The sequence below is a fragment of the Oncorhynchus gorbuscha genome, linkage group LG22, assembly GCF_021184085.1.
Source record: "Oncorhynchus gorbuscha isolate QuinsamMale2020 ecotype Even-year linkage group LG22, OgorEven_v1.0, whole genome shotgun sequence".
Taxonomy (NCBI): Eukaryota; Metazoa; Chordata; class Actinopteri; order Salmoniformes; family Salmonidae; genus Oncorhynchus; species Oncorhynchus gorbuscha.
In genome coordinates, this window is record NC_060194.1 from 45,951,309 (window position 1) to 45,965,345 (window position 14,037).

Consider the following 14,037-nt stretch of genomic DNA (forward strand, 5'->3'; position numbering starts at 1 on the left):
GAGCAGCTCCGCTGGCTTGGAGCTCAAGGCGCCAAAAAGATTAGCTGAAGTGTTGAGCGGTCGGTGCGATGAGCATCGTTCATCTTGTCAACCAATCAAACAATGTTTTAATGACAATATTCGAGCCGACAACAACCGGGATCGCTGGTCTCTACAGACGGTATGCGGATTTTCTCATGGTTCAATTGCCATTTACCGCAGCCCGTGTCTAAGCTCCTTAAGTTGACTTATGTCTGTGTGTCTGTGTGTCTGTGTGTCTGTGTGTGTGTCTGTGTGTCTGTGTGTGTGTCTGTCTGTCTGTCTGTCTGTCTGTCTGTCTGTCTGTCTGTCTGTCTGTCTGTCTGTCTGTCTGTCTGTCTGTCTGTCTGTCTGTCTGTCTGTCTGTCTGTCTGTCTGTCTGTCTGTCTGTCTGTCTGTCTGTCTGTCTGTCTGTCTGTCTGTCTGTCTGTCTGTCTGTCTGTCTGTCTGTCTGTCTGTGTCTCGCTCTGACCAAAAGTATCACTATCATGTCTTCGTTATCCATTCAGTTTATCAGCCATCATCCTATTGCACTTTTGACATTAAATAAAGGTTCCTTATTGATACCACGGACCAGGTAATATCTCGTTTAGTGTCCCAGCTTGATCCCATGTCCTTCAGGGCTGAATTCCTTTCCATTTTCTGTAGATCTGATCTTTCTGCTGTCCCAGAATGTACTTGCATTAGGTCCTGCCCTGCAGTCCATCAAAATGACAACATGGCTGACAAATGGCCAAGTGGACCTCTTCAGTTCCAAGTTCCAAGTTCACTTGCCAGTTGTAATGAAAACAACAATTCTTAGCAGAACCATATCACCACTAGGGGGAGCAGTAGGGAGAGGAGCAGACCTGGAGGGACCAGGAGGAGAGGGTGGTGGAGGGATGGCTGCCCATCAGTGGGGTACTCCTCGCAGGGCCCGAGGACCTGGCATCGTGTCCTCTCACACAGGACGCCTTTGAAACCCGGAGCACAGTGGCACCGCTGATGGTGGTGGCACGTTCCTCCGTTCTGACAGAGAAGCATGGCGTTGTCACACACATGAGCTGTGAAGAGAGAGAGAGAGCGAGAGAGAGAGAGAGAGAGAGAGAAAGAGAGAGAGAGAGAGAGAGAGAGAGAGAGAGAGAGAGAGAGAGAGAGAGAGAGAGAGAGAGAGAGAGGGAGATAGAGAGAGGGAGGAGAGGGAGAGAGGGATAGGGGAGAGGGAGAGAGAGAGAGAGAGAGAGAGAGAGAGAGAGAGAGAGAGGGGGGAGAGGAAAGGGGGAGAGAGGGATGGGAGAGAGAGAGAGAGAGAGAGAGAGAGAGAGAGAGAGAGAGAGAGAGAGAGAGAGAGAGAGAGAGAGAGAGAGAGAGAGAGAGAGAGAGAGAGAGGGGAGAGAGGGGCGGGAGGGAGATAGGAGAGAGGGGGGTGAGAGAGAGGAAAGTGGGGGAGAGAGGGGAGAGAAGGAAGGGGGAGAGGGAGAGGGGGAGAGAGAGAGCGAGAGAGAGAGATAGAGAGAGGGGGAGAGGGAAACAGGGAGAGAGGAAGGGGGCGAGGGAGAGGGAGAGGAGAGAGAGAGAGAGAGAGAGAGAGAGAGAGAGAGAGAGAGAGAGAGAGAGAGAGAGAGAGAGAGGGGGAGGGGGATAGAGATGGAGGGGAGAGAGAGAGAGAGAGAGAGAGAGAGAGAGAGAGAGAGAGAGAGAGAGAGAGAGAGAGAGAGAGAAAGAGAGAGAGAGAGAGAGAGAGAGAGAGGTGTTAAAGGATCATGAGTTTTTACTAATGTTACAACACATGTCCCTAAAGACATGGTATCTTAGTTGTGGTGATGATCTGTTTACCTATAAGTACAAACATAGTTATGTTTTTGGTTTATAACATATTTATTAACTTTTTTCCAGATAACCTCTAAACAACCTACAATGCATTATTTGTCAACATCATATGGAGGACCTACTCTGTGCTAGTTTGTAGCTCAAGCTGGCTAGCATGAGCCACATCTCATGCTATTCACAGACATTTTGGCTGTGTGTTATCTAGTGGGAATCTGGTAGTACGGTCTGGTGCTTCCTTGCCGTGGGCTCAAAAGGAAAGAAAGAAAATCATACCTGCTTGTTCTAATTATACCTCTTCTGTTCTCCTTTTTATCTTGACAACTGTTTCGCATGTTCACTGTGAAGAAGGTTACAGGAGTTTTGTAACTTTTCTCCATCTTGGCTTAGTGCTAGCGCGCTAGCTGATGGACATCTGGAATCTGTCTTTTTGGATTTCGGTACAGTGAAGTGGCCACCTCCCCTTCACTTGTTAGCTAACTTAAAGTTTTACCATCGGATTGGCCCCAAACTTCAACATGTATATATCTTTGCTTTTAATCTGCGGTTAAGTTTTTTTGGTTTACATTGTAGGAAATAGGCTGGCCAGACGGGTCCTGTATATTACATCACACCCCGAATTCTAAATCTGTTTTATGTAATAACTCCCTTGATAGAAAAGAGAGGTATAACTTTACATACTAATGTAAATCCATACAAATTTACAATAAGTGTGAACTAAAAAAGGAGGCCATCTGTGAGTACGGTTATATGCACACAACAATACCATTTTGTGAATAGTCAGATGAATATTATAGTTTGATTTAAACATTTACATGCGTTGGAAGCAGAATGATTTCCCTAAAATTCTGTTTATATCTGAAATCAGGCTACCTGATGGGGAATTTGATAAATGCAGAAAATTGCCAAAATTATCAAAATGTTCCAGCACAGTGAACATGTACTTTTTGTGAAATATATTTGATTCTGAGTTCGGACAGATAAAGTTTGTATGTTAAAACTATTTCTAAGAGGCATACTTCCAGTTTTTCCAAACTCACTTCACTCGTGCAAAAGAAGGAAGCTAGTGCTGCTCATGCTAGCGCTGATCGTGCTAGCGTTGCTCGTGCTAGCGCTGATCGTGCTAGTGCTGCTCGTGCTAGTGCTGCTCGTGCTAGTGCTGCTCGTGCTAGCGCTGATCGTGCTAGTGCTGCTCGTGCTACTGCTGCTCGTGCTAGTGTTGATCGTGCTAGTGTTGCTCGTGCTAGTGCTGCTCGTGCTAGTGCTGCTCGTGCTAGCGCTGATCGTGCTAGCGCTGCTCGTGCTACTGCTGCTCGTGCTACTGCTGCTCGTGCTAGTGTTGATCGTGCTAGTGTTGCTCGTGCTAGCGCTGATCCTGCTAGTGCTGCTCGTGCTAGCGCTGCTCGTGCTAGCTCTGATCGTGCTAGCGCTGCTCGTGCTAGTGCTGCTCGTGCTACTGCTGCTCGTGCTAGTGTTGATCGTGCTAGTGTTGCTCGTGCTAGTGCTGCTCGTGCTAGCGCTGATCGTGCTAGCGCTGATCGTGCTAGCGCTGTTCGTGCTAGTGCTGCTCGTGCTACTGCTGCTCGTGCTAGTGCTGATCGTGCTAGTGTTGCTCGTGCTAGCGCTGCTCCTGCTAGCGCTGCTCGTGCTAGCGCTGCTCGTGCTAGCGCTGCTCGTGCTAGTGCTGCTCGTGCTAGCGCTGCTCGTGCTAGCTCTGCTCGTGCTAGTGCTGATCGTGCTAGCACACGCGTAGATCACATACACCGCTGTAACTCTGATTAAGCTGATTAAGCCATTTTTGCCTAAGAATTTGAAAAATTGCTCAGAAAACCAGGTGTTTTAATCTGCGTATTAAGATAATAGAGTGAGGTGTTTACTAATACCATAATTGGCCTATTGCCATAATCAGTTTAATACCAAATTATTAGTGTGGACGTAAACGTAATCTGTGAGTATTGGGACACATCCGCTCACTTCGGTTTCAAAAAAAGACTGTGCAAGTGATTGTTTATGACTTAGACCATAGAAGAAGACCTTGCGGAGGTGTAGTATTTTAGAGACCACGGGGGATTCGAGAGAAAATAACCCTGAAACAAAAGGAACCAATAACCCACAGCAGGCTATCCACATGATTGGCTCTCAACTATCATCCTCGTCATGTAATTGGTGCCCTCCTACCAGGCTCTGCGCGTGATTGGTTCCCTCCTATTAGGCTCTCCACATGATTGACGCCCTCCGATCAGGCTCACCACTTGATTGGCTTCCTCCTACCAAGCTATCCACGTGATTGGTGCCTTTGGAATGCAAATTATAATGTGTAGATTATCCCATTATAGTTCCTCCCTGGCTGGAGTAAACATCACAGGCAGCAAACACTATGATCCGAATGCCAAAAGCTAGGATGTTAGGATTGTATTGAAGTATTGTAACAAACACACACTTTTGCTAAGTAATAATGACTGTTTTGTAATATTCGTTCCATAATTTGTGCATGTTCTGAATGACATACAGTAGGGATGTGAATGCAAATAGATGAAAATAGATTGAATAAAAATGCTAATTTTCCTCCCTCTCTTCTTACAGAGACATCTACGATGATATAATATTTGCCAAGAGATTGAAATATTATTGGAATCTCGTTCCTGCATAAGGATGAATCTCATTAACGTTTCTGTGTAAAAAAAATGGCTCTGGATCATGTATAAGTACACAACAGGGGCCTTCATTTATAAAACCTGCATATGTACAAAAAATATATCCCAAAAAGGTGCGTACACCAGTTTGAAAGCAAAAGTTGGCATTTATAAAATGTAATTTGAAGTGATAATGTGCTGACTTCCCTATAAATGTTAGAACACATGTTACACACATCTGCTGGTGGTTGAAATATTGTATTGCAAGCTGGCAAGTAAATATTTTGTGCAAATTGGGCATATGATGAAAAGCTTTTTTTTTTTTTTATTTAATTTAATTACATTTTGGATAACAGACACATATAACAAAATGTACAATGTGGACCCAGAGGATATCACTTGAAAGTATTAATTAAAACGCTTGTTTACGTAGTGGTCCTTGGTGGTAAAAACATAATTATTAAAAGACAAAATTACAAACAACCATAAATACAATCATTTATATTGACATCTTAAAAAGTGTCACTATTTCCTGCACTTCTCCCTAAGCTTAAAAATCACCGATATTCATTTCACATTAAAACAATCTATTAATTATAAATCATACCTATCATTCAAATAAATCCACTCCACTCCAAATAAATACAATCCACTGCCCCTTGTGCCCCCTACTGACACGTAGTTTCTCTTACTTAGACAACCTTGTCCAAATGAAAACCTTTGCCTGCTTTTCAAATCTATTTCCATTTTTCCTTCATCTCCAAGGGGAGGCTATTCCATAGACAAATGCCTGTATAGGAAAACATCCTCTTCGCAGGACTGTTTACTCTTGGGATTTTACAAGACATGAAACAATAGCTCTGGTATTGTAGCTGTGTTGGTTATAGACCATATCAATGTGTTTTTTCACGTAACCTGTGGCACGTTCATTTAAGATGTTAAACATATGATTAAGTTTAATTTGGTCCACTCTGGATTCCAAAGGCAACAAGTCCACCTCCCGGAACTCCTGTACCCCTTAGTGGGTCCTAGGTTGAACATTGAACATATATACAGTGGGGAGAACAAGTATTTGATACACTGCCGATTTTGCAGATTTTCCTACTTACAAAGCATGTAATTTTTTATCAAAGGTACACTTCAACTGTGAGAGACGGAATCTAAAACAAATATCCATAAAATCACATTGTATGATTTTTAAGTAATTAATTTTCATGTTATTGCATGACATAAGTATTTGATCACCTACCAACCAGTAAGAATTTTGGCTCTCACAGACCTGTTAGTTTTTCTTTAAGAAGCCCTCCTGTTCTCCACTCATTACCTGTATTAACTGCACCTGTTTGAACTCGTTACCTGTGTGTCCACACACTCAATCAAACAGACTCCAACCTCTCCACAGTGGCCAAGACCAGAGAGCTGTGTAAGGACACCAGGGATAAAATTGTAGACCTGCACAAGGCTGGGATGGGAGAAGGTCTTGTGGTCTGATGAGACAAAAATAGACCTTTTTGGTCTAAACTCCACTCGCCGTTTTTGGAGGAAGAAGAAGAATGAATACAACCCCAAGAACACCATCCCAACCGTGAAGCATGGAGGTGGAAACATCATTCTTTGGGGATGCTTTTCTGCAAAGGGGACAGGATGACTGCACCGTATTGAGGGGAGGATGGATGGGGCCATGTATTGTGAGATCTTGGTCAACAACCTCCTTTCCTCAGTAAGAGCATTGAAGATGGGTCGTGGCTGGGTCTTCCAGCATGACAACGACCTGAAACACACAGCCAGAGCAACTAAGAAGTGGCTCCATAAGAAGCATCTCAAGGTCCTGGAGTGGCCTAGCCAGTCTCCAGACCTGAACCCAATAGAAAATCTTTGGAGGGGGCTGAAAGTCCGTATTGCCCAGCGACAGCCCCGAAACCTGAAGGATCTGGAGAAGGTCTGCATGGAGGAGTGGGCCAAAATCCCTGCTGCAATGTGTGCAAACCTGGTCAAGAACTACAGGAAACGTATGATCTCTGTAATTGCAAACAAAGGTTTCTGTACCAAATATTAAGTTATGCTTTTCTGATGTATCAAATACTTATGTCATGCAATAAAATGCAAATTAATTACTTAAAAATCACACAATGTGATTTTCTGAAATTTTGTTTTAGATTCCGTCTCTCAGAGTTGAAGTGTACCTATGATAAAAATGACAGACCTCTACATTTTTTGTAAGTTGGAAAACCTACAAAATTGGCAGTGTATCAAATACTTGTTCTCCCCACTGTATATACCCGATAACATTATTTTTCATGACCTACAATCTCTTTTTCAGCTTTTTTGATAGCAAACTATACCAAGCAGAACAGGCATAATCAAAATGACACTGAATCAAGGTTGAGACAAGCAGTTGCTTTAATGTTAAAATATCTAGTGTTACAATATAAACATTTAAATTCGTTCACCATTTTAGAATGACTTTGAGCAGCAATCAGGTCTCTAGAAAGGGATTGATCTAGGGACACCCCAAGATAAGATACACTTTTTTAGATTCAATCTCCTTGCCTGCACAGTTTACCGTTATTTTGTCAGCCCTAAGCAATCTAAGTTGTTGCAAACAAAATCGATTAAGTTTTTCCCAAATGTTGCGACAATTTGTTGTCAGTTAACCAATCTGTAACAAAATGCAATTCCTTACTCAGTCTCCTCTATGTAAACTATATCCAGTATGGCTGAGTCATCAGCATAAAGCAAGAGGTTACACTTTACTGAATCTGGCATATCATTAAGAAATAAGAGAGGCCCTAAAATGGATCCCTGTGGTACTCCACTGGATATTTATTTGGCCTCTGACATCACCAACAAGAATGCAGCCATTTGTCGTTAGTGGGAAGAGCGGAAATCTATGTGGTTTTATTTTTAGATTCTAAAATAATTAAATAAAAGTTATATAAAATAAAAAAAGTTGTAGGCTACAGTATTGCTGTGCGATAGGAGCGCGACACCATTGCCTATTTAATCTCAGAGCAGGACATAGAAACTCAATATTCTATTAATCAACTAACAATTTATATTTTGCATGTCGTGGCCTAGCCTGAACAGCTTCTACCCCCCAAGCCATTAGACTGCTAAATAGTTTACCCTTTTGTTGCACTATTTTGACTCATCACATACGCTGCTGCTACTGATTATTGTCCATCCTGTTGCCTAGTCACTTGGCCCCTACCTAGCCTTGTCTCGAACCAGTTTACCTAAACGGGAATCTTGAGGGAAGTTCCATGGCAGAAATCAGCAAAAAAGAGGGGTCGGAACTCAGTTGTACTCGGTTGCCTCGCAATACATTAAACCAATGAAATGCCTTGCTAGGGCGGAGCTCCGAAGCTCCGAAGACGCTCAACAGATTAGTGCCGTAGGAGCTACACTGTGAGATGAATAAACATTTCAACCAAACAAACACTGATGACACAACATTTTTTTGAACGTTTAGAGCTGGTTAAGTATTTGATGCATCGGGTAGCTAATACTTGCTATTGTTTAAATGTATGGACGATCTCAGCTTCTCAGCTGCAGCAGCAGACTGATTTTCTGTCTCAGATTCAGATTCAAAGGTCTCTAATCTGCAGACTTTACAGAGTTTATTTTGTTGGCAGCGGATCTGTGGATTATCCATCTGCTCCACGTCCTCCAGAAGACCCCGGAACCATTGTTTTTCCCCCAGCATCTGTAGGCCTGATTAACTGGGCTTAGGAAAGGTTGGAGGGGTGGAGCGAGAGAAGGGGAGATAGAGAGAGAGAGAGAGAGAGAGAGAGAGAGAGAGAGAGAGAGAGAGAGAGAGAGAGAGAGAGAGAGAAGAGAGAAGAGAGAGAGAGAGAAGAGAGAAAATATAGGAGAGAGAGGAAATATAGGAGAGAGAGGAAAGAGAAAAGATAGGAGAGAGAGGAAAGAGAGAGAGAGAAAATATAGGAGAGAGAGAAAAGAGAAAAGATAGGAGAGAGAGGAAAGAGAAAAGATAGGAAAGAGAGGAAAGAGAAAAGATAGGAGAGAGAAGATAGGAGTGAGAGAGAGAGGGACAGGGAGAGAGAGAGAGAGAGAGAGAGAGAGGGAACAGGGAGAGAGAGAGAGAGGGACAGGGAGAGAGAGAGAGAGAGAGAGAGAGAGAGAGAGAGAGAGAGAGAGAGAGAGAGAGAGAGAGAGAGAGAGACTGGGTTGAAGGGGTGTAGAGAGCTGGAGTTGAGAAGAAACCATAGACAAACTGCTTTGACGGGTTTGACTTCCTCTGGATTCCAACAGTCAAATGAGTGGGATGTGGTAGAGGTGAACAGATTTAGTGTGGAGTTAAGGTACTGTATCAAAGGAACATTCTGTGCAGTACTGTCTGTATCCCACATAATAATATTAGTGAAAAGCCATATATCGTCCAGACAGTATCTTTCACTCTGTGTCTTGAGTTGACATTAAATAGATGTTTTTCTACAGTACGTACTACCAACACAGTTCTGTCATTATCTGCTGCATAGGTGAAAACTCATTTACTCAGATTTTTTTTGTAGTTCATCATATGAAGATGAACCTAACCGTGATTAGTCTTTAATGGTCAATAAAAGGATTGTGGTAATAATGACTCCCCCATCAACCTATCCATACCCTGTCCAATCTAATCTATGGTAATCTACCCTGTCCAATCTAATCTATCATTAGTACTCTGGTAGACAGACGTGAGAACTCTCAAGAGTTTCGAACACAAAGAATAACAACACCCGCTCATTGAGTTGCCCTGAGACGCACGCACGCACGCACGCACACACACCCCACGCTGAGTCCCTCACGTGTGCAGCATCGCAACTTTGTCAAAGGGTGTGACATTCTCTGCAGGATAGCTGTCAACACAGATTCATCATTGGGGCATGGTGTGTGTGTTTTTTTGTTATTGTGTGTGTGTGTGTGTGTGGTGTTTGTTTGTTTGTTTGTTATTGTGTATGTGTGTGTGTGTGTGTGTGTGTGTGTGTGTGTGTGTGTGTGTGTGTGTGTGTGTGTGTGTGTGTGTGTGTGTGTGTGTGTGTGTGTGTGTGTGTGTGTGTGTGTTTTTTTTTTGTTATTGTGTGTGTGTGTGTTTGTTTGTTTGTTATGTGTGTGTGTGTGTGTGTGTGTGTGTGTGTGTGTGTGTGTGTGTGTGTGTGTGTGTGTGTGTGTGTGTGTGTGTGTGTGTGTGTGTGTGTGTGTGTGTGTGTGTGTGTGTGTGTGTGCGTGTTTCTGTGTGTGTGTGTGTCACAGTGCCACTACTGAGTGTCTACCGATGGATTGGACAGCGGAGAGACTCAACGACTAGGTTTTAGACTACAATGTGTTTTCAATGTTTTACAATTGAATGGTATCACAAATAGATGTCTTCAAACTTGAAGAACGAGAGCAGAGCTTTTCCCCCCTAATGATATATAGTGTATTTTCCAAAGAGAGCAATTTGATTTACCTCACAGGAAATAATGACTAAAGTGTATGCCACAGCATGTTAACTCCCCCCCCCCCTAATCAGAGCCTTACTGTATACTGTGGTAATGGTTAGGTTTTAAGTGTTGTAGCTATTATGGCGTTTAGCATACTGTATAGATATTGTCACATATCTAACGATGAACTTAGCAGCTACAGATCAATCCACAACCTTAGATGCTACAGATCTATCCACAACCAACACTGCCCCCTAGTACCAAGAGGGGCTACGCTTCTAACCACAGCCTTAGTGGCTACAGATCTATCCACAACCAACACTGCCCCCTAGTACCAAGAGGAGCTACGCTTCTAACCACAACCTTAGCGGCTACAGATCTAACCACAACCTTAGTGGCTACACTTCTAACCACAACCTTAGTGGCTACACTTCTAACCACAACCTTAGTGGCTACACTTCTAACCACAACCTTCGTGGCTACAGATCTAACCACAACCTTCGTGGCTACAGATCTAACCACAACCTTAGCGGCTACAGATCTAACCACAACCTTAGCGGCTACAGATCTAACCACAACCTTAGTGGCTACAGATCTAACCACAACCTTAGTGGCTACACTTCTAACCACAACCTTAGTGGCTACACTTCTAACCACAACCTTAGTGGCTACACTTCTAACCACAACCTTAGTGGCTACAGATCTAACCACACACAAACGATACGTGATGGCGTATCACTTCAGAATGCTATAGTAGCCATGCTGGTTAAGTGTGCCTTGAATTCTAAATAAATCACTGACAGTATCACCAACAAAGCACCCCCACACCATCACACCTCCTCCTCCACGCTTCACGGTGAGAAGCACACCTGCGGAGATCATCGGGTCACCTACTCTGCGTTTCACAAAGACGTTTGGAAACAAAAATCTCAAATTTGGACTCATCAGACCAAAGGACAGATTTCCACCAGTCTAATGCCCATTGCTCGTGTATCTTGGCCCAAGCAAGTCTCTTCTTATTATTGGTGTTTTTTAATAGTGGTTTCTTTGCAGCAATTCGACCATGAAGGCACACACACGCACGCACGCACGCACGCACGCACGCACGCACGCACGCACACACACACACACACACACACACACACACACACACACACACACACACACACACACACACACACACACACACACACACACACACACACACACACACACACACACACACACACACACACACACACACACACACACACACACACACACACACACAAACTCTGGGAGAAAGAGATGAAAATAACAGCTCAAGAATAGATCCCCCTCTGCTTTACCTTCATCCTGAAAATCCTAAAAGCTACCCTCTCATTTCTGCCTTCAGGCATTGAGGGCTGTGAGGGCTGTGAGGGCTGTGAGGGCTACAAGGGCTGGGGCAAGCGAGGAGAGACTATCACTGGAACAATTTTTACACAGACAACAGACAGAGAGGAGATCGGTGCACAGGGATTAACCAGAGATAGCTGCAGATCAATCTACATAAAGCCCACAGTAGCACAGACAACAGACAGAGAGGAGATCTGTGCACAGGGATTACAATTTGTAAGTCGCTCTGGATAAGAGCGTCTGCTAAATGACTTAAATGTAAATGTAATGTAAATGATTAACCAGAGATAGCTGCAGATCAATCTACATAAAGCCCACAGTAGCACAGACAAAAGGGTAAACCCAGGGTTATAAATCTGAAAAATCCGTTGAGAACTTCCAAATATGGTGATGACAGGAAGTCGAGCGGAGGTCACTGGGAGAAGATGGAGCTAGATGAAACATGGCCGAAGTCCTGCTAGTTTATCATCACTAACCAGGTTTAGTTTAAACCTTTTTTAAAGTAAAGTACATGACGATTAATCATGACAGACCTGATGGAAACAGCTCATTTATCGGTAAACTTTCCAAATACCGAAAAAAAAAAATATGCCAGACAAGGTGAGCTCTTTTGTGTCGTTAAAAATAATGATGTGTCCAGGCTCTGCCGCGGCCAGGCCGCGACCGGGAGGCTCATGGGGCGACGCACAATTGGCCAAGCATCGTCCGGGTTAGGGGAGGGTTTGGCCGGCAGGGATATCCTTGTCTCATCGCACTAGCAACTGCTGTGGCGGGCCGGGCGAAGTGCACGCTGACCAGGTCGCAAGGTGCACAGTGTTTCCTCCGACACATTGGTGCGGTTGGCTTCCGGGTTGGTTGTGCGCTGTGTTAAGAAGCAGCGCGGCTGGGTTATGTTTCTGAAACCCCACCTCTTTAAGGAATACCTAGGATAGGATAAAGTAATCCTTCTCACCCCCCCTCCCCCCCTTAAAATATTTAGATGCACTATTGTAAAGTGGTTGTTCCACTGGATGTCATAAGGTGAATGCACCAATTTGTAAGTCGCTCTGGATAAGAGCGTCTGCTAAATGACTTAAATGTAAATGTAAATGTAAATGTTTCGGAGGACGCGTGGCTCTCGACCTTCGCCTTTCCCGAGTCCATACGGGAGTTGCAGCGATGAGACGACAGTAACTACTACCAATTGGATACCATGAAATTGGGGAGAAAAAGAGGTAAAAATATATATATTTTTAAATAATAAAAATAATATTATAAAAATAATGATGTGAGAAATGGCGGTGGTAACACCTTAATATAATAATAATATAATATAATAATATATATTGATATAAAAACCACCTTATGAAGTAGAGTCACACGGTATGTTGTGTGGTCCTCTCACTACGAGTGAAAATGCAATGGAAACCCATTGAACTTTTTTATTCAGAGAATTTAACAGCAAAAGTTATTTTTTTATGTGCACCATGTCATCACTATGTCATCGCCATGTCATCACTATGTCATCGCCATGTCATCACTATGTCATCACTATGTCATCGCCATGTCATCACTATGTCATCGCCATGTCATCACTATGTCATCGCCATGTCATCACGTATCCGCAATAAGTCCATTTGATGGAAACACATCTCTGTTGGGAAAATGCGTATATTGTTTTTATGCAGATTTTCGAATACATATAAATCTGTTGCCAATTGGATGAAAAACATAGCTAATGAAACATCCGATCTCAATACAGTGATCCTAAAAACTAAATTATGTTACGGACAGAGAGCACTGAGTTCTGTAGACTTGGCCCTTTGCCAAAGTAAAAAAAAAAATTGCGTTGTATAATTACCCTTGCGTCAATCTAATTAACATAATACAAAAATCCCCATCAAAATCTGTGTGTTTAAGCCGGAGAAGTCCATTTCTTTGCATGGGCTGCGTCTCAATCAGAAAAGGCTCCTCAGAGGAGGAAGGGGAGCCTCCATCCTCCACAGTGAATTTCATGAAAATAACAGAAGTGTGCTCTTCGTGGATTAATCCCGGTTTCAACAGTACCGGGCAGATAACAGACAGTGTGTATGGCGTCGTGTGGGTGAGTGGTTTGCTGATGTCAACGTTGTGAACAGAGTGCCCCATGGTGGCGGTGCGGTTATGGTATGGGAAGGCATAAGCTACGGACAACAAACACAATTGCATTTTATCGATAGCCCATTGTCGTGCCATTCATCGACCTCCATCACCTCATGTTTCAGCATGATAATTCACGGCCCCATGTCGCAAGGATCTGTACACAATTCCTGGAAATATCCCAGTTCTTCCATGGCCTGTATACTCACCAGACATGTCACCCATTGAGCATGTTTGGGATGCTCTGGATCGACGTGTACGACATTGTGTTCTAGTTCCCGCCAATATCCAGCAACTTCACACAGCCATTGAAGAGGAGTGGGACAACATTCCACCGGCCACAATCAACAGCCTGATCAACTCTATGTGAAGGAGATGTGTCACGCTGCATGAGGCAAATGGTGGTCACACCAGGTACTGACTTTTCTGATCCACACCCCTACCTTTTCTTTTAAGGTATCCATGACCAACATATACATTTCTGTATTCCCAATCAGGTGAAATCCATAGATTAGGGCCTAATTAATTGATTTAAATTAACTGATTTCCTTATATGAACTGTAACTCAGTAATACCTTTGAAATTGTTGCATGTTGTATTTATATTTTTACTCAGTGTACAGTAGTTTAGCCTACTCAAACACATGGCTCAAACAGAGA

General features: G+C 43.4%; 1 protein-coding gene across 2 annotated transcripts in view; it reads right to left on the minus strand.

The window, feature by feature from the left end:
- Positions 1-383: 383 nt before the first annotated feature.
- Positions 384-14,037, minus strand: part of LOC124010038 (netrin-G1-like) — a 165,192-nt gene continuing 151,538 nt past the window's right edge. For both annotated transcript variants that reach the window (XM_046322358.1, XM_046322356.1), the window contains one exon: positions 384-1,061. In XM_046322358.1, coding sequence (XP_046178314.1) covers positions 817-1,061 — 245 coding nt within the window. In that variant the 3' untranslated portion in view covers positions 384-816. The remainder of the gene's footprint in view (positions 1,062-14,037) is intronic.